Source organism: Periplaneta americana, chromosome 1, assembly GCF_040183065.1.
Source record: "Periplaneta americana isolate PAMFEO1 chromosome 1, P.americana_PAMFEO1_priV1, whole genome shotgun sequence".
In the NCBI taxonomy this organism is placed as follows: Eukaryota; Metazoa; Arthropoda; class Insecta; order Blattodea; family Blattidae; genus Periplaneta; species Periplaneta americana.
In genome coordinates this window covers 121,196,265-121,216,832 of record NC_091117.1, presented here as the reverse complement: position 1 = coordinate 121,216,832, position 20,568 = coordinate 121,196,265, and the positions used below count along the sequence as shown (strand labels likewise).

Sequence of the window (20,568 nt, the reverse complement as noted above, 5' to 3'; positions counted from 1 at the left end):
TGCCCACAGCGACAGAAGTGACAACTGATATATCTTATTAAAAGATCGAGAGGGACTAGCACGCTCATGCCTTTTACTCTTCAAAACGAAGTTTGGAAAGACACTTTTGCAGATGTGTACCACAGCTAGAGGCATACCGGTACTGCTTTATACCTGAGTATGGAAGTACCGTATTTGCTAATGGTTCTACTACTCAAGACAGTTGTCAGTATTTGAAGGAAGATGCACTTCTTAGTTTAAAATGTTTATTCTTACGAATGTTACCACAAACAGTGAAAAGTTTTATCCCATGTTTATTATAAATTTTGTGTACATAATAAATTTCAGATTCTTACCATGTACTCTCTCCCGTAATACCAAGCCACTGTTAAAGACTGTATACAGATCTATATAGTATTTTTTTATTATTTTTTTTAACCAGTAGACTACTCTTCAATAAAGATCTAATGAATTCAATTAATACAAAATTTGAAGTATAATTTTTCAATTGTACTAATCGTGAAAGTTAGAAGTTGAGTTTTAAATGTTGTAAATCTTATAATATTATTACCTGAAGGATGATTAGTTTGAACATTGTAATCATCAACCTGGATTGTTGAATTGGCACCTGAACGAGTGAACCTTACTACATGGTAAGCATTGTCATTTACTTTCACTCCAATTTCGCCAATCGGATGGTCATTTGTTCCCATGTTATACACCATGAAGATATTTCCTTCCACCTAAAACACAACACAAAAATTGCAGAAAAATAATGTTTACAAATTAAAATTAAATTGGTATTGCACAAATAACTTGAAGTTATTTCTACATGTCTGCAATAGTACATTTTTTTTGTAATTTCTTTCCCAGCCACAGATAATGTACTGAGGAAATAAAATACAAATAAAATTAAAATCCTTCACACAACATATTGTACCTACACTTAACTTTCATGAAGTACTGGTATGAAATTATATTTCAGAGATTTACTTAGCTATACAAACTGAGATTGTATTTAGTTTTATAAATATAGTTTCAAGCATAATTATATTTATTTTTCTATACATGGTACATACGACTTAAAGATATAAATATCTGTATTATGATGGGTTAGAAAAATAGAAGTAGATAATTTGAAGTGGAAATCAATGCATTTGTTCTCATAACCAATGTTTACAAATATTTCAAATAATAATAATAATAATAATAATAATAATAATAATAATGATGATGATGATGATGATGATGATGATGATGATGATGATGATGATGATGATGATAATAATGAGGAGGAGGAGGAGAAGGGAAAGGAGACGAAGAAGATCAGTTATAGGGGATATTTGTTATACGAGTAAACTGCTGAATGTTTCATACTCAAGTAGTGATCATAAGAAATGAATTGTTGGTTTGAAAAGAAAAACAAGTCCTTATTCCTCCATTATATCAATACCATATGTGTACAGTATGTATACAGTATGTATGTATAAGTACAATCTTATTAACCTTGAAAGTAACTTTCTGAGAATACTTTCAGTACTAGTCATAACATACATACCGGTAGGAGTATTTAAGCTATTCAGTGACCACGATATGTTTGCATTCCCGTGTTTCACACAAAGGACTCTTTGTATCTACAGGACTTACTTTCTTTAGGAATAATTCTGTATTACCTTGTGTAAACTAATTGGATTTTACCTTTACATTAGTTATTACATCATAAAAAAATTTAATTTGATGCAAATTATATTAAACACACTTTAATGTTATGAATGTTCTTTGTAACATTTTTGGCATTTCCTACGAATTTTCAACATTAGTATCTGGTCATGTATGTATTTTCTCATAGAAATATACACTTCCATGTGGGATGTGATTATTTTTCTGACATCGTCTGCCTTATTTGTGTTGACTGGAAGAACAGTTACACCACATAGTTTCTTAGTAGGAATATAGAGATCGTTGTTACATTTTCATTGTTTAAAAGTACCGGTATACTCAATGTCTATGTTGTATCTATGTGTCACAATCGACCCTCAAAATTCCTTGTTGTAAATAAAAAGTTTATATTCAGGAAATAAAAATCCAGGTTGACATGGATGAGCAATAATTTTGGATATTTTCTTGAAACAACGAAGCTTACCATGTTTTGAAATTAATCACCATATACATTTACCATGTAGGCCTTCTAATGTTACAATGGAAGTGATTTACCTTTTCTTAGCAGGTAATATCAATATAAAGTATTCATATGAAATGCATAGTTGGTGATGAAATTATTTTATATAATTAGAAATTTTGAAGTGCTATGTATCCCGATTTACCTCTTTACAGCAATGAAAATAGGAACCATCTAAACAAATTCAATTTTATAGAGATTGGATTTTCATTTATAACAGCCTGTAGATCTGATCATTTGTACAACGATAAATGAAGAAAAATGGAATCGAAGTTCATTAAACAAAAAAATACATCTAAAAATGCTAACAAAAAATATTACTTTCCAATAATTTGAAGGTTAATAAACATAACTATTTTTGAAAAAATGTGAATTTTTTACCAGTACTCTTTCAAATCACCTATTCATTATTTAACTAATGGCATGCAGTAGTGCAGTGGTTCCCAAAGTGTGTTCTGCAGATCCTTAGGGATCCGCCAATACTTATCAGGGGATCTGCGGTTGGTAATATATTTGAAATAACATATAATACTACCGTTTTTCTCGATGTGATTGTACAGTACTGAACATGACTGTACGTGTGAAAGTTAGTATATCAGTAAGGATATATGACCAGATCTCAACCCTTGCATGAGCTGGCCTTCGAGCTGTTGTAAACAACATGACTTTCTTTCGTCAGTTAAGGTAGTCAGTTATATTGAAAACTTTTTTGTCTGCTTGGCAAGGGTGGCGAGTTTTTAGTTGTTAGTTCTTATCTGTTTGGTGTGTGTGAATGTTTGCAGTTTTTTCTCTCGAAATCAACAGTGTAAGAACACATTGGAAGCATATTAAATTCATATCTATATTAATCTAGCAATTAAATTAATTAAATTTGAGGATCCGTGAATCTTTTTTCTAGTTGAAAGGGATCCGCAATCAAAAAAGTTTGGGAACCATTGCAGTAGTGCAAGTTGAAATGACTGGGAATCCCTAGTTAGTTCAGTCAGCTCAAATATCGTCCCTCCTCTGGCAAACTAGCGAAAGTGCAAATTGTTAATTTTTCAGGAGAGCTAAAACAAACTTTGATTGCTGACGTAAATCAAGTATTATTCTTACATGGTTTGTGTCATGTGTTAAAAAACTAGTTTACCAACTTGTTTGAGATTAGTTTCGGTTTGTGTGCTTTTCTTTGTTTTAAGGGCAGAAATGGCAGTTTCGTTATTTTGCCTGAGTGATATTATTACACATCCCATCTGTCATCATGGTGCAAAGTGTTGAATCTGCACTACAACCGTTATTGTTTTACTAATGAGTATGATTTAAGTAGATACATTTGTACTTAGAAATTAGAGGGAATGAAAGGAAATACGAAGTGTATGTAATATTTTATTAGAACATTTAATTTACGAGTTGAGGGCAGATTCAAGAAATAATGAAACAACTTTTTTTTTTGTCAGTAATAATTAAAAAAAGACTGTTTTCTTTTATTTAATAATACTTTTCCAATCTATTCTTGGTCTGACTCCTCTGAAATATTTGGCTCTGCTAAAGCATCTCTCACAGTTGCTGATGATGGAAGGCTTTCATAAAGTCCATGATATGCCTTCGGGATTTGCAGGTCATTACAAAGTTTTTGCAGATCCTTCCATTTGGCATCACATATACATAATCTTGCACAGTAAGGTTTCACTGGTTCAGACTTTAATGGGCGGCCCCTTCGTTGCTTGAAAGTGAACCTTTCGAAGTAGCTATCTTCACACCCAGTCTTTATCTGAACCGTACATGATGCATCCTTTGTGTAACGAAACCACACCGTTTGTCGGAAGGGCAAAGAAGTATTCTCTTCCTCAGCTGTAAAATTATTCTTGTTTTGGTTGAAGTCAATAAAGCTATCATGTAACAATGAAGAAATATTGTAGGGTGATGGATTCTTATGTGCATTCCTTATTTGTTGAACCCACCCTTCTGGAGTGTACACTGGGAGTTGTTTTGTAGACGTAAATATGTTTTGATGTATAGAGTAGCACTACATTAAACTATGTCCTGACTCAAAATAAATATGATCAATCTGCTGAATTTTTTGGATGGTTTGTTACTGCTTCTAGACACATACATAATTTTTTTTTTTTTTTTTTTTTTTTTTTTTTTTTTTTTTTTTTTTTTTTTTTTTTTTTTGCTGTCCTCTGCAGCTGTCTAACATCATCATTACAGTCTCAGCATTTGGGTATTTCATGAGGTAAGAGTAAATGGAAGTTGAAATTTCCACGCTTCTTCTCTTTCCTTCGGTCTCATCCCATATAAAACATTCTACTGAAGCATCACCTAAATTGTAAACTGTTAAATTATACACAGCAAGCTTCCTTACATAGAAAAATGGACCCTGAGCTCCTTTTGGGGTAGCCTACTTAAAACAGCCTGCAAATCGAATTCAAATGCCAACATTGTTTTGTCATTCTTTGCTTTCTCTTTACCAACGTCTTTCAAATTACGGGCAGCTTCTTTCCTCTTCACATGTTCTTTGTACGATTATTTTTCATTTTCAGTTAATTCTCCTGTTTTTTTCTACAGCCGTGAAACCAGGTGGCCTGGGTTCGATTCCCAGTTGGGGCAAGTTACCTAGTTGAGATTTTTTCCGGGGTTTTCCCTCAACCCTATACCAGCAAATGCTGGGTAACTTTCGGTGCTGGACCCTGGACTCACTTCACTGGCATTATCACCTTCATCTCATTCAGACGCTAAATAACCTAAGATGTTGATAAGCGTCATAAAATAACCTACTAAAAAATATATATATTGAACAAGTTTTGCAGTAATCCTTCTTAGGAACATGGAAGGTAATTTTGTATTCAAGGAAAATTCTCCTGTACTTTTCAATACTTGCATAATATCTCGTTTCTGAGTCACGACATTTCTTTCCATACAGTTCACACATTTTTGTAATGTTTAGACTGGGTTCCAGATAATATCTGTATTCACTTTTCCTCTTGCAGTAGTGTGATTCTACACTCGGGAAAGACAGTATGTGTTCCCTAATGAATGCGTCTTCTGTATTAAGCTTGTTGTTTGGTTCATGTGTCCCTCTCATCTCAGGAAGTAAAATTCCTTGTTCAGTGACTTTACGTAGTGCTCCCCTGACTAAACTTTCGGAGATATTTAATGTGTCCAGAAAAAAATCGCGACAAACAAAAACCGCGCGAAAATTCTAACAATCACACAGCTGATCCGACACTTTCGTTAATTTGCCGTAGTGAACGTTGACGACTTCCACAATAATGTCTATAGTAAACCAACAACAGTACAGATTCGCTACTCCTGCATAGTCTAATATACCGGTACTAGCTTCGTAGTTCGGTGAAAAAAGCACAGCTTATTGTAGCCACAAAGAAGGAGCTGCAGATACGATACTTTGCCAGAGTGTAGTCCTTATATAGATTGTACAATGTAGACCTTAAGTGAAGATTCGCTAATTTGTCACTTTCACTAGTTTGCCAGAGGGAGGACGATATATAATGTAGTTTCTGCTTCAAAAAATATAAGTATGTTTATGGAACTTCAGGTAAAAAGAATATGTACTCACAATTTCTAGTTCCATATAGTCGTTAGATCTACCGCTATCTATACGTAGTAAAACTGCATCTTCTTTGCTGGTAATGAAGCCGAGTGCTATAACATCACTTTTCATTTCTGGTCTCTTGCCTTCAGGATAGGTGAAAGTTATAAGGCCTCTTCCTGGACCAAACTCGTAAGCTACTGATTCTGAAATAATAATAAAAATAATAATGATAACGATAATAATTACATAAAGAGCCTCAATCTAGAGATTTTGAAATAAAATGTTTTATTTATAATGCGAAGGGCTATTATCATCTGATAGGTATTGTGAATAAGTAAATGCTGACACTTATTCGAAATAAATACTATTAGTACGGTACTCACGAATATATACTGACACAAACCATTTATCTCATGAATTATATGCTATGATATGATATGGTATGATATGATATGAAGGTATTATATCAACTAAATATGCCCCTCATGAAAGATCATTCATAATTAGTTCTATCCAGTGAGGAAGGCGGTATGCTACCCAGCCACTAAATTGGCAACAATGGCCATCACAAGCTACAGACTACAGTCGTCTATACTTGAAATGCTACTGTTGTAAGCAATCCAGGGGTTGACTTATCAAATGAATGTGTCTAAATACACATTGAATACAGTTCCAGAAGGTTGTGGTTTAGATCTACGAAGCAAACAGATACTCTTTGCTGTGAAGGAATGTATAAACAAATTTTTATGCAACACATTTTTTCAGAGACGGTATGTCATTTTTCACTAATAGTATCTTTTCTGGCCATAGAAACCAGTGACAGTATTCCATACTGGCGCATACCATCTCACTTCCCTCACTGGTTCTATCAATGACGAAGGGAAGGGAGAGTTTATTTTAAATTCTCGTTATATCGTTATGTTCAAGGTTATATCTACTTTAATAATATAGGAGAAGGAGAAAGAGGATGAAGAGAGAATGATCATTTCATACTCTTTGGGTCTATTACAATAGTTAAATACTTCACTGATCTGAATTTTAGCCAATTATAACGAAAGAATAGAGTTTCTCCTTTTCATTCTCCTGCCTTGCCTTTTTACTCTTCCTTCGCATATGATGACGAAGGTCATTAGACATCTTCAAAAATCAAGATTGTTTATTCTGATATTTTCCAGTAGTGGTAATAGAAAATATTCATGCATTTAACCTGCCCTCTAAATGTCAGAAGAAAGTGAAATAAGGTGAGGAGTACGACAAGGAAGCCCTTAATCACCTACCTTGTTCAGCACCTACTTGGAGGACTTAGTAAAGAACTGTTTTCAGAGCATATGGGAGGAGTGATAGTAAGAAGAAGAAGAAGAAGAAGAAGAAGAAGAAGAATAAAGTGTACAAGATATTTGCTGATGATACGACGTTTTAGTAGAATAGGAGATGATACTAAGAGATATGCTACTGGAGCTAAATGACAGCTATATATGAGCAGTGTGGAATGAAGGTAGATGCAAACAAGACGAAGACCATGTTTATTGGAAGAAAACTAAAGAAGTTAAATGTGCGAATTCTAAATGAGGCAGTAGAACAAGTGGACAGCTTCAAATACTTGGAGTGTACTATAAGCAGTAACATGAGCTGCTGCCAGGAAGTCAAAAGGAGGATAGCAATGACAAAGGAAGCTTTTAACAGAAAAAGGAGCATCTTTCGCGGACCTCTGGAAAAAGAACTAAGAAAGAGACTAGTGAAGTGCTTTGTTTGGAGTGTAACATTTTATGAGACTTTTTTATTTTTAGTAGGTTATTTTACGACGCTTTATCAACATCTCAGGTTATTTAGCGTCTGAATAAGATAAAGGTGACAAAAGCTACCCAGCATTTGCTCATGTTGGGTTGAGGGAAAACCCCGGAAAAAACCTCAACCAGGTAACTTGCCCCGACCGGGAATCGAACCCGGGCCACCTGGTTTCGCGGCTAGACGCGCTAACCATTACTCCACAGATGTGGACTTTATGAGACATTAACATGGACATTACGACGAAGTGAAGAGAAGCGACTAGAAGCATTTAAAATGTGGATATGGAGAAAAATGATGAAGCAAGTGAAATGGACAGACAAAATAAGAAATGAAACTGTGCTGAAAAGAGTGGGTGACGAAAGAATGATGTTGAAACTGATCAGGAAGAGAAAAAGAAACTGGCTAGGTCACTATCTAAGAAGAAACCACCTACTGAAGGATGCACTGAAAGAAATGGTGAACAAGAGAAAAGTCTGTAGCAAAAGAAAATTAGATGATAGATGACATTAAGATATATGCATCATATGCGGAGACTAAGAGGAAGGCAGAAAGTAAGTAAGATTCGAGAATGATGGGTTTCCAGTGAAAGACCTGCTCTTGAGCAGAAAACTGTGAATGAAAGGTAATATATTTTATAATGCAAGACATTAATTATAGTAATTATACAATGTAAGAACCTTTGCAAAAAGAATAACTTTCTCTATGGATAATTACACTTTTCAGAATGAGAAAGCATTATTTTTGTAATGTGTGTCTGCAATAATGGATATAAACATGGATATAAAATAAAACTTGACATAATAAAAGACACAAAATACTTTTAGAAGATCAGTTTCAAATTAAGATATTAGTATTCTGCATTACATTAATTTAGTGCAATAGAACAGAAATTTTACTTAACTTACATACATTTTCATCAAAACTAGTCACTAATTGCAAAAGTACAATACCTAGTCTATTATTGACCTAATTCTATGCAAAAAGGGCACAAAATATATTAGAACTGTTTTTAAGGCCTAATGTTTTTTTTTTTTTCACACTTTCTCATAACAATTATTGCTATGTAAAGTAGCCTACTGACTAATATATGAATTCAAAGCCACACTAAAGTAAACATGACAATGAATAAATGGCAATACAGTTTGCATAATATTTACCATCTGAACAAGTAGGTCCAGTATATGATGTCATATCACAATCACATGCGTATGAATTCCATTGTTGCACACATACTCCACGATTGGCACAGATATTGTGACTGCATTTTGTACTTGGTCCTATAATAAGAAGAGCTACTTATAACACAAACAATTATCAAGTGCTCTCCTTCAGAAATCAACCTACGATTGATATCACACATCTTTTAAATTGCATTTAGAAACAGTAAACACTTTATCATGAGATTATGAACTTTGTGTTTAGTATCATTTCATCATGTAATATGGTTACCTATTGCACCAGTATTGGTTTTAGTGTTAGAACAATTTATTTATGTGGAAGAAAATAGTCATTCATGTCCTATTTTGTAAAATGGAAATGACAGAGTACATCTGATAAACTTTTATGCATATCACTGCAAATTTTTCGGTCACAATTTTCAAAAAGCGATAATTATATTAAGTATACTTACATGAATATAGGATAGGTTTTGCATTTGTAACTTTCTTCATATAAAAATCAACTTTAACTGATATGCTATGTTTAATTTAGCATTTTATCCATCAGTCACATTTATTGATTGATTTTCCAAATTATAGATAACCTTATCATACTTGAGATACATTAGGGTTATAGTTTTGATCATAATCATATTATGTGCAGTGGTGATATTCAAGAAGTTTAACAACCACTTCTCTCATATGTACCTATGTTAAACATATACAGTAGGTATATGTCCATGGTAATTGCAAATATTACCGGTACCTAGAAATAATTTAACAACCAGTTCATCCGAACTGGTGCGAACCCCTAAAAATTCAAAGGAGTAAATAGTATAGTTTTTACTCCCTCCCACCTCCTAAAATATTACAGAACTATATAGCATACATGATTTAGCCCCCCACCCCCAAAATATATTATAGGACTTAGTACATATAACTGTACTGTATATATAGTGTAGTTTTACCCTTCTCTGTGACAAAAATGACACGTTTATAATTTATTTTAATGAAATGAAAGAACTTCAAAACATAACAAAAATAATAAAATTCAAACCATTGCGACAATCACACGAAATGAATGCTCTTTTTGTTTGTGATTCACTACAACGATGAATTCAGAATCAGTTTCAACATTGTCAAAGTTGAGCGCTCAACATGCTATTTCACTTTTTGTATGTTCATTAATTTATTTGTTTAGTGTTAATTTAATTAATTTATTTCATAGTGCAGGTTTCGGTTCTTTATTAATTGACTGAAGTATTATTAAACTACTGCTATGAAGACGTTGGTCACTAACTCCAAGATCACTCATTTTCTCAAAAGAAAATGACAAATGAACGATAACGGTAACATAAAATGATATAATATATACAGTACTATCTACCCTTCACTTTCTTCTTACGAAAGTCATACCCTCCTCATAAACAAATTACTCTGTAGCGCCATTGTGAAGAGCGAAAAACAATATCTGACGCAATCAAGTTAAGTACAAGTTTAAGATAAAGTTTTTAGTACCAAATGCAGAACAAAGGAACAGAATATGATAAGTGGTTTATGCTTGTAAGTCAAATTAATCTACTTAAATTTTGTTCGTTTAATCAACTGTCCGAAGACAGGTCTGAACCCCACAAGTGACACCAACAAGATATTGCTCATGAAGCAACTCGGCCAGGAGATACCTGAGTATTGTACGATTTTGTATAGTTCATTTAAAATATGCTTGTAAATTGAATTAAGCTATTTACTAGCCTATGTATTGTACATTTTTGTGTAGCTCAACTGATTAACTGTATAGGCTGTAAATGGAATAGTAATCTGTATAGCTCAACTGATGAATTGTTTATGCTTGTAATTTGGAGTAATTTGCATGATATGTACAGGTAGCTATTATCTATTTTTGAATACCTCAACTGAGTGAATTGTTCATGCTTTTAAATTGAATTAATTTGCTAGCTATGTATTATATTTTTATAGCTCAACTGATGAATACCGGTAATTGTTTAGGTTTGTACACTGAATCATCTACTTGCTATGTAGGCTAGTGTACATTTTTTGTAGAACCATCACAGCTCCGGATCAACAGACTCACTAGCCTGCTGATCCGGAGCTGTGCTTGTGCTAGGGTTAAATTCCCGTTTGGGCTGATTACCTGGTTGGGTTTTTTTCCTAGGTTTTCATTACCTGGTTGGGTTCTTTCCCTAGATTTTCTCTAACTATAAGGAATCCTCGGACTCAGGGTGAAGGGTAGATAGTACTGTATATATTATATAATTTTATGTTACCGTTATCGTTCATTTGTCATTTTCTTTTGAGAAAATGAGTGATCTTGGAGTTGGTGACCAACGTCTTCATAGCAGTAGTTTAATAATACTTCAGTCAATTAATAAAGAACCGAAACCTGCCAAAATATTATAATCTAGTAAAATTTTGACCTGCTCCACATATTAAAGCTTTAACTGCTAATATACAATACAATAAATGAAATTAAATGAAAAATGAAACAGTTTGTAACATTTCTTCACACATACAGAGATAATCACTTTCGTTGTTGAATTAAATCTTCAAAATATGATAAAAAAATTTACCATGATCGGACATAAATTGTATAATGAAATAACTGAAAAGAGAATCAATAATGAGTTCATGTCAAAACTACTTCTAAAATTGCGCTGATTATAATCTAATAATTATCAGATCTCCACAGCAGGTAACACAAACACAAAATATTAGCTGTCCATAGAAACCGTTAAGTTTGCAAACTTACATTCATAATTAAAATGATAAAAATACGTAAACAACAGTCATCTCAACACATTCAATTACTAAAATATAATTAAAATCTTCTGTTTCTATACATATTTCGAGACAATTGCAACCTCATCTTCAGTTTCAATGTCTCTGCAATAGAATTATGTTGGGTTATGAAATTTGAAAATAAACTTATGGGGACAGATAATTGTTTATGTTGTGACAAGTGAATGAATTAATGAATTTAAATACTATTATAGTCACAATCATGCCATGGTATGAAAGAAAAATTTCACAACCTCGAGCGGGATTCGAACCTGCGACTTCCTGTAATCCGGTCAGGCGCTCTACCACTGAGCTATCAAGTTTGTCTCACGCCAAAGGCTTGGAATACTGGCGACTCTGTTATAGAGTACTGTCCATAGCGTCTGATCTAGTCAGCACTGCTTATGGGCAGGAAAAGAAACTTTACAAATGTACAGGAAGTCGCAGGTTCGAATCCCGCTCGAGGTTGTGAAATTTTTCTTCCATACCATGGCGTGATTGTGACTATAATAGTATTTAAATTCATTAATATGTCACATCAACGGACGTATATACGTCATCCAACATCGTAAGATGAAGATTACATGAATGGATTAAAATTTACAAGGGGTGTTCATGAAAGTTCTTATTATCAAGTGGAAAGAATTGAGCTGCGGCCACGAACTTCTGTGTAGGAGTTAGTCCTTCTCTACGAACTAGTATGCTCCATCCATATTGACGCACTTCTGTCATTAATGGATAAGATGGCGGACACCTTGGTTGTAGAAGTCCTAATTTTGCTTGTTGAGGAAGTGTTCTACCTAGAAATAATCTCGTCCTCGTTCTGGAAATGCCTGCCACGCATCCGTGGACTCTTCATGAGGGGAAAGACGAAGAAGTCACTAGGTAGCTAATCGGGAGAGTATGGAAGATGACGCAGAATTTCATTTCCCAAACGAGCTGCATGTGTCATTCTCTGTTAGGTAGAATGAACTAGTGCATTGTCGTGGAACAAGCACAACCCCTTGGTCAGCTTTCCGCTGATGTCTTGCCTTGATAGACTCCCATAACCTCATTATACCTGTTTTTTTTTTAAGCTGGGACATGACATTAGCGCTGCAACCGGAAAAACAACTGAATTATCACATAGTGTGATAAATCTGTTGCTATGGTGACAACTGTTGAGTTGCCAAATTTACAACTCCCATGCAGGGCCGCATTTAGGTGTAGTGCTGCTCCTAGGCAGTACAAAAATTTGCCGCTCCCTCCTCCCCCCCAACTCCCACAAATAATTTATAAGCAGCTATTATTCAGGTCACGTTTCGTTTAAATCAGTTTTAAATGAAATGTTACAGTTCAGAAAATAAATTACTGGAATCAAAATACATGCATCTTACTTGTGAATTATAAAGATTTTCTTCGTGCTTTCTTCACAGAGATAGCATTGATGTCATAAAAATCGATCTGACGAAGCACATTAGACTCGATGTAAAGAAACATATTCAGACTTATTCATTGTTGAAACAAAATTAATTTGTGAAAGGCAGCTGTGGCTTATTTTTAAACATTGGTTTTGTTAGTGCAATAATTCGATAGCTGAGAACCAAACTGTCCAACTTTTTAGAACAAGGAAAGCTCTGTTTCATATGTATATGAATCGAATAAAATAAGTAAATATTACTCCCCATAAACGTGTCATAAGGCTATTTCAAAGTTTTCCTTGTCCAGCTTTGAAATTCAGGAACTTAAAATGGGTCTCCTAAGAAAATAGTGAAACAGACTTTGAATGTCTGGTTCTCAGCCATCTGATTATTACGAGTATTTCTTTCTTTGATAGGAAGTATAGAGTAAATTGAAAAATGAACTCCAACTCTTTGCGAAATAAACCTTAACTCCGAATTACAGTATGTGCACATGTTGGAAAGTGATTAAATAGTACCGTTGACAATATAACCTATATTGGAAATGTAACTGAAGTTGTGGTTACTATTCACAGCGATAAATAATAAACACACATCCAATTTGATTTTCAACTATGCATTCTTGTTCATACAAGCAGTTAAATTGAAGCAGTTTCATAGTATAATAACGTGATACCAATATCGCATATTACAATATTTATGCAGCTGCACACTTTTCTTTTACTCTCGCCGTGATCGCGACAATATGATAAGAAAACAATATCTGACTTCCACAAGGTGTTCAAGAACAAACTTCAGAAAAGATTTACCAACAAGTGTTTTAAAAACAAATTTCACTGTAAAATGAAAATGGAAAAAAAGGAAAGGAAAAGAGAAAGAGTGAGAGAGAGAGAGAGAGAGAAAACGCCGCCCTAGGCAACTGCCTAGGTTGCAGTTGCCTAGGCCTAAATCTAGCACTGTTCCCACGTGGTGAGTGTTCAATAGCTCTCTTGGCGCACTTGTTGTGTACACAATGTCAGCCATTAATACGTTTCGTTTTTGATTCTCAGTCGATTTTTGAATTCTTTTAAATCTTACTTACTTAATTACAAATGGCTTTTAAGGAATCCAGAGGTTCATTGCTGCTCTCACATAAGCTCGCCATCGGTCTCTATCCTGAGCAAGATTAATCCAGTTTCTACCATCATATCCCATCTCCCTCAAATCCATTTTTATATTATCCTCCCATCTATGTCTCGGCCTTTCCACAGGTCTTTTACACTCTGGCCTCCCAACTAACATTCTATATGCATTTCTGGATTCGCCCATATGTGCTACATACCCTGCCCATCTCAAATGCCTGGATTTAATGTTCCTAATTTCGTGAGGAGAAGAAGAATACAATTGCTGCAGTTCTGCGTTATTTTAAAACTACGAGTCAATATTAACGTTAGACATCTAATGTCAGCTGATAGATTGCATCAGCTGATCGCGTGGTCGTCCAAATTGGCAACGTAACGCTGTAGTTCCAAGTACGGCCGCTTAACTGTATGTTCCGTCCAGTGCTTCAAAATTTTGTTCGTTTACTTTCTTACTATAAAATATTAGGCCTATCATGCTACAGTCATAAAAATTTGCAAAAACTCACCTATTTATTTCCACAGTGTTTTCCCAAAAGAATCTCTTCGTAGTGTCATTAGAGCGTATCCATTCATAAATGAAAGGAATATTCGCACTGAATTTTCAGTTATTTATGGCACTGACGAGTTCAGAAACATTTCAGGTTGTGTGTCTCTAATGGAATTTTTCAGAGACAACAATTTATGTTCAACTTTCGGCGAGTGTACAAAATTACTAGAAATTTTACTAATAATCCCTATGACGACTTCAGAGGCTGAAAGGTGTTTTCCTACTCTCCTCTGAACAAAACACAAGGAAAACAGGACAAATATTTTATTATTTCACAACCACATAACCACTGAAACTTCTCGTATGCGTCAGAATTGAATTTTCTGTTAAACGACCTGGTTTTGGTTTTCACGCACTGCGAAATTTTAAGGTTCGGAGTAGACCTACAAGTAATCTCACGCTTCTCTCTTAAGCTGCGCGATGAAAATGGATGTTCTATTAAAGACTGAATTGTATTCATCTTCACTAGGGTCTATTTAATTTATATAGTAGAATAACACAAACAACACAATTTATTAAAACAGCTTCTTACGCGTCACCACGTGCTCTCAACCAACTCGACTCGAGTAACAGCAGTGAAACGGAAAGCAAAAACACCAATAAAATACAAGCTCACCCTCTACCCCTCCCCCAAAAAAACTTGTTTTCGCGCCTAAGTGCAGTTGCAGGGCGGGCATGTTCTGTCCCAGACTCATTCATTGTCACTCATCAGTAACTCTGCCATCTGTTTCCATTTTCAAAGCTCGTTTACCTCCCTGTTCGTTTATAAACAACTTAAAATCCACGCTGGACAACATTCCTCTCATCCCCTCGCCCCGAAGAGATACCCAAGATCAAGCCAGTCTCCATAAGGAGTACGGTCGTTTACTTTGGCAAGTTAACGATGAGGCTCCTACAAACGATTATAGTTGGATGAGAATACTACAGTTGATCATACCAATCGTGTACTTACTTGTTAGACCAAAATAATTTAACTTGCATTTTAGCCAAAATATCCGTAAATTTTTTTAGGTGTATCGCAAACTTGCTACAACTTTAAGGAGCCGCAACTGGTTCCATCTTTTGAAAAAGAAAACAGGTATTATGAGCGTAATCTGTCAGAAGCACAGCATGGGGATCCTAAAAATGCTTAGCACCATATTTCCTGATGACGGCTGCGTCTTCACCTTTTTCGAGGGTGGTGATTCCACTGTTTGCTCTGTTCCTTCGTCTCTGGGTCAGTGGTAAATCCAGCACTCATCCATGGTGATCAGACGTTCAGAAAAATCACGAGTATGCTTGCTTTCGTCTTGGCATAGTTACAACATAGTCGAGTATATACAGTCACGAAGCTTGAGTTGTGAGGGTGCTAGGAACAATAGACTGTACCGGTACTATTTCTCATTATCTGTAATGAGGCGATATTAGCGATCCTAGTGGTTAGTAACTATCTATGGATGCATATTTACTACGTATTGAGCTTCGTGACTGTATATACTAGGCTACAACATTTCCACTGCCAACTCCAGGTTTCGCAATTTTATTTTAAGTTTAAACGCTCTACGGTGCTCTAAGGTACTACAACGCGGAAATTCTTAAATGTAGCTATACTGCAAAGAAGAGCGACCAATCACGGCAGCTTCAGATCATACCTGTATAAAATGAACAAATGCCCTTCACCACTCTGCAACTGTCCCGAAAAACCTCCGCAAACAGCCTTCACCTGATAATGGAATGCTCACAATTCGCAGGATCTCGACCTAAAGCACTACGTACTACTACTCCGCATATGGTACTCAAACTCCACTTCAACACCGTTGAAATCGCTGCCTTCCTCAAGCATATCTTCGGCACTCTACAAGAATAAGCTTATGATTACTGTATACTACACTGTAAATCCCCCGTGATATGCCTTAGGCGATACACGGGTTGTAACCAATTTCTTGAAAATAATAATAATAATAATAATAATAATAATAATAATAATAATAATAATAATAATAATAAAAAGAAAGAAGTGCGATTGCTTGCAACAAAAATTCTTTTGTTAGTGTATTTTTTTGATGCCGATAATAAGAACTTCATGAACCGCCCTTCGTAAATTAATTTTAAACACCAAGGAAATACATCGAACAATCTTGTACAATTTATAGACATTTCAGAAAAGAAGAGAATTTAACTTGCCAATATTTATTTCATTAATTGATTTTAAAAAGGTATGACCGACAATGTGAACAGGGAAAAATTGTGGCAAATTTTAAAAGAAGAAAACATAACACCTCAGCCACAAAGAGCAATACAAAGTCTTCACAGTAATTCCAAAATTTGTATCAAATATTTTTTGCACTCCCACTGCCGTAAGTATGATGTTATTAGCTTGTTTTTAGAGAAGTAAATGGATTTTACAGTGATAATGTTGGTTGCTATTGACGTCGGGATGTAAGTCATATTGCTTCTGTAGGGAAAATATATGTTTCATTCAAATGGAAAATATATGTTTCACTCAACAGTAACATTGCAACAAATAAAGGAATACCGTAGGGCCTACTCAAAACTCGACGATCCTCCCAACAGATATCACATTAAATCGTGTAAAATATAGAAATACACTTTAGTACGTAAAATGTGGAAGTGGGAAAATATGCAATTCGTGAGTTAAGTAGTCTACAATATCGGGGCGGGCGTAAGGTAGACTAATTGTGCAGAAGACGCCAGCTGTTCACATATGCCAGATTTGAACTATTCTTACATTTCGTAGGCATTACTGTTAACTCTGATACTCTGATCTATGTTTGTTATACATTATGTTGGTTTTTGACGTTTCAGGAATAATATAGAAGGTATCTTGGCTACAGCGGGGGAGGGCTTGCCCCCCCGCTATAAGCTACCGGCTGTATCGTAAATGCAATGCATACCGTCTTTGCAGATAGAGGAAGCATTGATGCACAAATATATGTAGATAATAATGTCATTTTAGTGCTAGATAACGTCATTGTAGTAGTACTCACTTTATATCTAATTCGCGTATTCATTTACTTTTGAATTGTCAATGTGATGTTTGAATTAACATCGTCGTTGATGCCATCTAGTGTGGGGTTTATATTAATGATATGAAGGTGTATTTATGTTTGAGATTTAGAGGTTGTTCTCGTAACTTAACTTTGTAGCGTAGTGGTTAGGCTACTGTGTATACTAGTGTAATGAGTTGGGGGATCGAGGATCGAATCCCGCTACGAAAAGGTAAGGAAGTAAGTAATTTAAAAGTGTAATATGCATTGTAGTCGGTTTAATGTATGTCAGATGTATGTATGTATTTATTTACACTGCAAGTGGGCAAGCACCCGGTGGCAGTGGTATATACAATATTAACAATACACAGTTAAAATGATAAGCAATACACAATAAAATTTACAATACATAATAAAATTTACAACACATATACAATTTTATACACAATACAATAAGAATACACAATACAATTTAACACAATAATAATAAAACATAAAATAAAACACCTAATTTTACAACACAACCTACATGATTATGTATAGGTCCTACATAATTTTCAATAGTCTTTCACTTTACTCTCATCTCATTCCCTGTAGTGGCACTATGACGCATTTCACTGACACTTTAGCACACATTTCACTGACACTCTGTAACACATTTCACTGACACTATAGAACACATTTCATTGACGCTATAAATTATCACTGATCGGAACTGTTCACTGCACTGTAAAACCATAACTTCACTGACTCACCTCGCTTCACTGATACAACAGTTCAAATAAGTCAAATAATTGCATTCTTATGCATACTGTACTTATAAACAGAACTACATTTAAACTAAACATTTCTAGTCTAAGGCCCTCTTACACGCTATTTTTAAATAATTTACAATTCAAACCAAGGAAGTAAACTCGTCAGGCTAGATAAATACATGCCACCTTAAAAAATTAAATGTTGAATGTCACCTTAATTTTAATTTTCACTTTATACACAACTCTTTAAATTATTCTTGAATCTCCTTAAGGAAGGACAGCCCTCAAAGACCGCTGCAGGTAGGTCATTCCAATCATTTATAGGTCTATTTAAAAATGAGAATTTACCTACATCCGTTTTCTGTTTCCTACATTTGATTTTAAAATCATGATCGTTCCTACCATAGTACGTTGGCTTTTCTAACCGAGCCGTTATGTCTACCCATGCTTTCTGACCTAGATGTGCTCTATACAATGATGTTATTCTAGTTTTCCTACGTCTGTTTTCCAAAGTTTCCCATTTAAGTTCTTTTATCGTATCGTTCCCATCTTCTCTTTTACCTTTAACAAATTTAGCTGCTCTATACTGGATTCTTTCTAAGGAATTTATCTGATATATTCTATAGGGATCCCAACATGTAGTTCCGTATTCCATTAACGGTCGCACTAATGTTAGATATGCTATTTCCCTCGATTTGGGGCTAGCCTTTCTCAAGATTCTCATAATAAAGTGAAGTGCCCTCCATGCTTTGCCTGTAACATTATCAACATGCTCTCCCCAAGAAAGTTTGGAGTTTAAATACACTCCTAGGTATTTACAACATTGTTCTTGCGGAATTACAACACCACTGAATTCGTAATTAAGAGTAGTTTCCTCTCGGGTTTTACAAAATGTTATAGATTTACTTTTAGAACCATTTATTTTCATCCTATGCTTTAACGCCCAGTTGTAAATTTTATTCAAGTCTGTTTGAATAGCATCTACATCTGAATTATTTCTAATCTTTCTATAGATAATGCAGTCGTCTGCAAATAGCCTCACATTTGATGTAATATCCTGGCATAGGTCATTTACGTATATTATAAAGAGTAATGGACCCAGAACGCTGCCCTGTGGCACCCCTGAACTTATATTTCCAATTTCCGATATTTCATGACCTACTCTAACTCTCTGGGTTCTACCTTTTAAGAATTCTTGGATCCATAGCACCACTCTTTTATCTATTCCTAGCCTACTTAACTTATCTATTAATATGTCATGTGGCACCAAATCAAATGCTTTCGAAAAGTCAATCACAACTGCATCGATTCTTCCGCCTCTATCTACCTCTTCAGCTAGATCCTGAACCAGCGACGTAATTTGACTATCACATGAGAAGCCTTCCCTAAAACCATGCTGGCGGTTGTAAAACCAGTCTTTCGCATTTAGAACATGACGAATATAATCCGATATCAAATGCTCCATGACTTTACATACGACAGATGTAAGGCTAATCGGTCTGTAGTTTCCGACATCTAATTTATTTCCACCTTTATGTATGGGTACCACTATAGCTGATTTCCAGTCACATGGAATAGCTGCATTGTTTATGGAAACATGAAATATACGCATTAAGTATGGAATTATGGCCTCGGAACCTAATTTAAGAATCTCTGTAGCAATACTATCTGGTCCTCGAGACTTCCGATTTTTTAATTTCGTTATTCTCTCTCTAACCCCTTTGGAAGTTATTTTGAAAGTCGAATTTGGTTCACATTCACGGTCTGTGACACAACCACTCCTATCAGCGGGATTATTATTATTATTATTATTATTATTATTATTATTATTATTATTATTATTATTATTATTATTGAAAACCGAAATGAAATAGGAATTTAATAAGTCGGCCTTTTCTTTGTCATCAGTTATACTTTCTCCGTTCTGATTTCGTAAAAGCACTACTCCTTCATTTTTCCCTTTTCTCCTGCGTACATAATTATAAAACTGTCTCCAATTGTTACTTTCATCTTCTTTTAAAATAGTTTTTAGAAAATTTTCCTGAGCTAACCTTTTTTCACACTCAAGTTTCTTAATTAATTCAACATATTTTTCCCAATGGTCATGGCTCCGTTTACGTTTGCTAAATGCGCGCCTTGTCTTTTTCTTTAAGTAGCGAATATAATTAGTGTAATATTCTGGGTCCGGATTTTTCTTAATTATTTTAGAAGGTACACATTTTACTAATGCCTCGAAAATTATACACTTAAATTTATGCCACACATTTTCCATATTTCCTTCAGTCCTTAGAAAGTCATCATGCTTTTGTCGTAGAAACGTTTGTAAT

The 20,568-nt window shown here is 34.7% G+C and overlaps 1 protein-coding gene across 2 annotated transcripts in view; it reads right to left on the bottom strand.

The window, feature by feature from the left end:
• Positions 1-20,568, bottom strand: part of LOC138700108 (neurexin 1-like) — a 940,828-nt gene that overhangs the window by 53,546 nt on the left and 866,714 nt on the right. For both annotated transcript variants that reach the window (XM_069826434.1, XM_069826432.1), the window contains exons 14-16: positions 8,636-8,755; positions 5,715-5,893; positions 551-722 (exon numbers count right to left, since the gene is read on the bottom strand). In XM_069826434.1, coding sequence (XP_069682535.1) covers positions 551-722; positions 5,715-5,893; positions 8,636-8,755 — 471 coding nt within the window. The remainder of the gene's footprint in view (positions 1-550; positions 723-5,714; positions 5,894-8,635; positions 8,756-20,568) is intronic.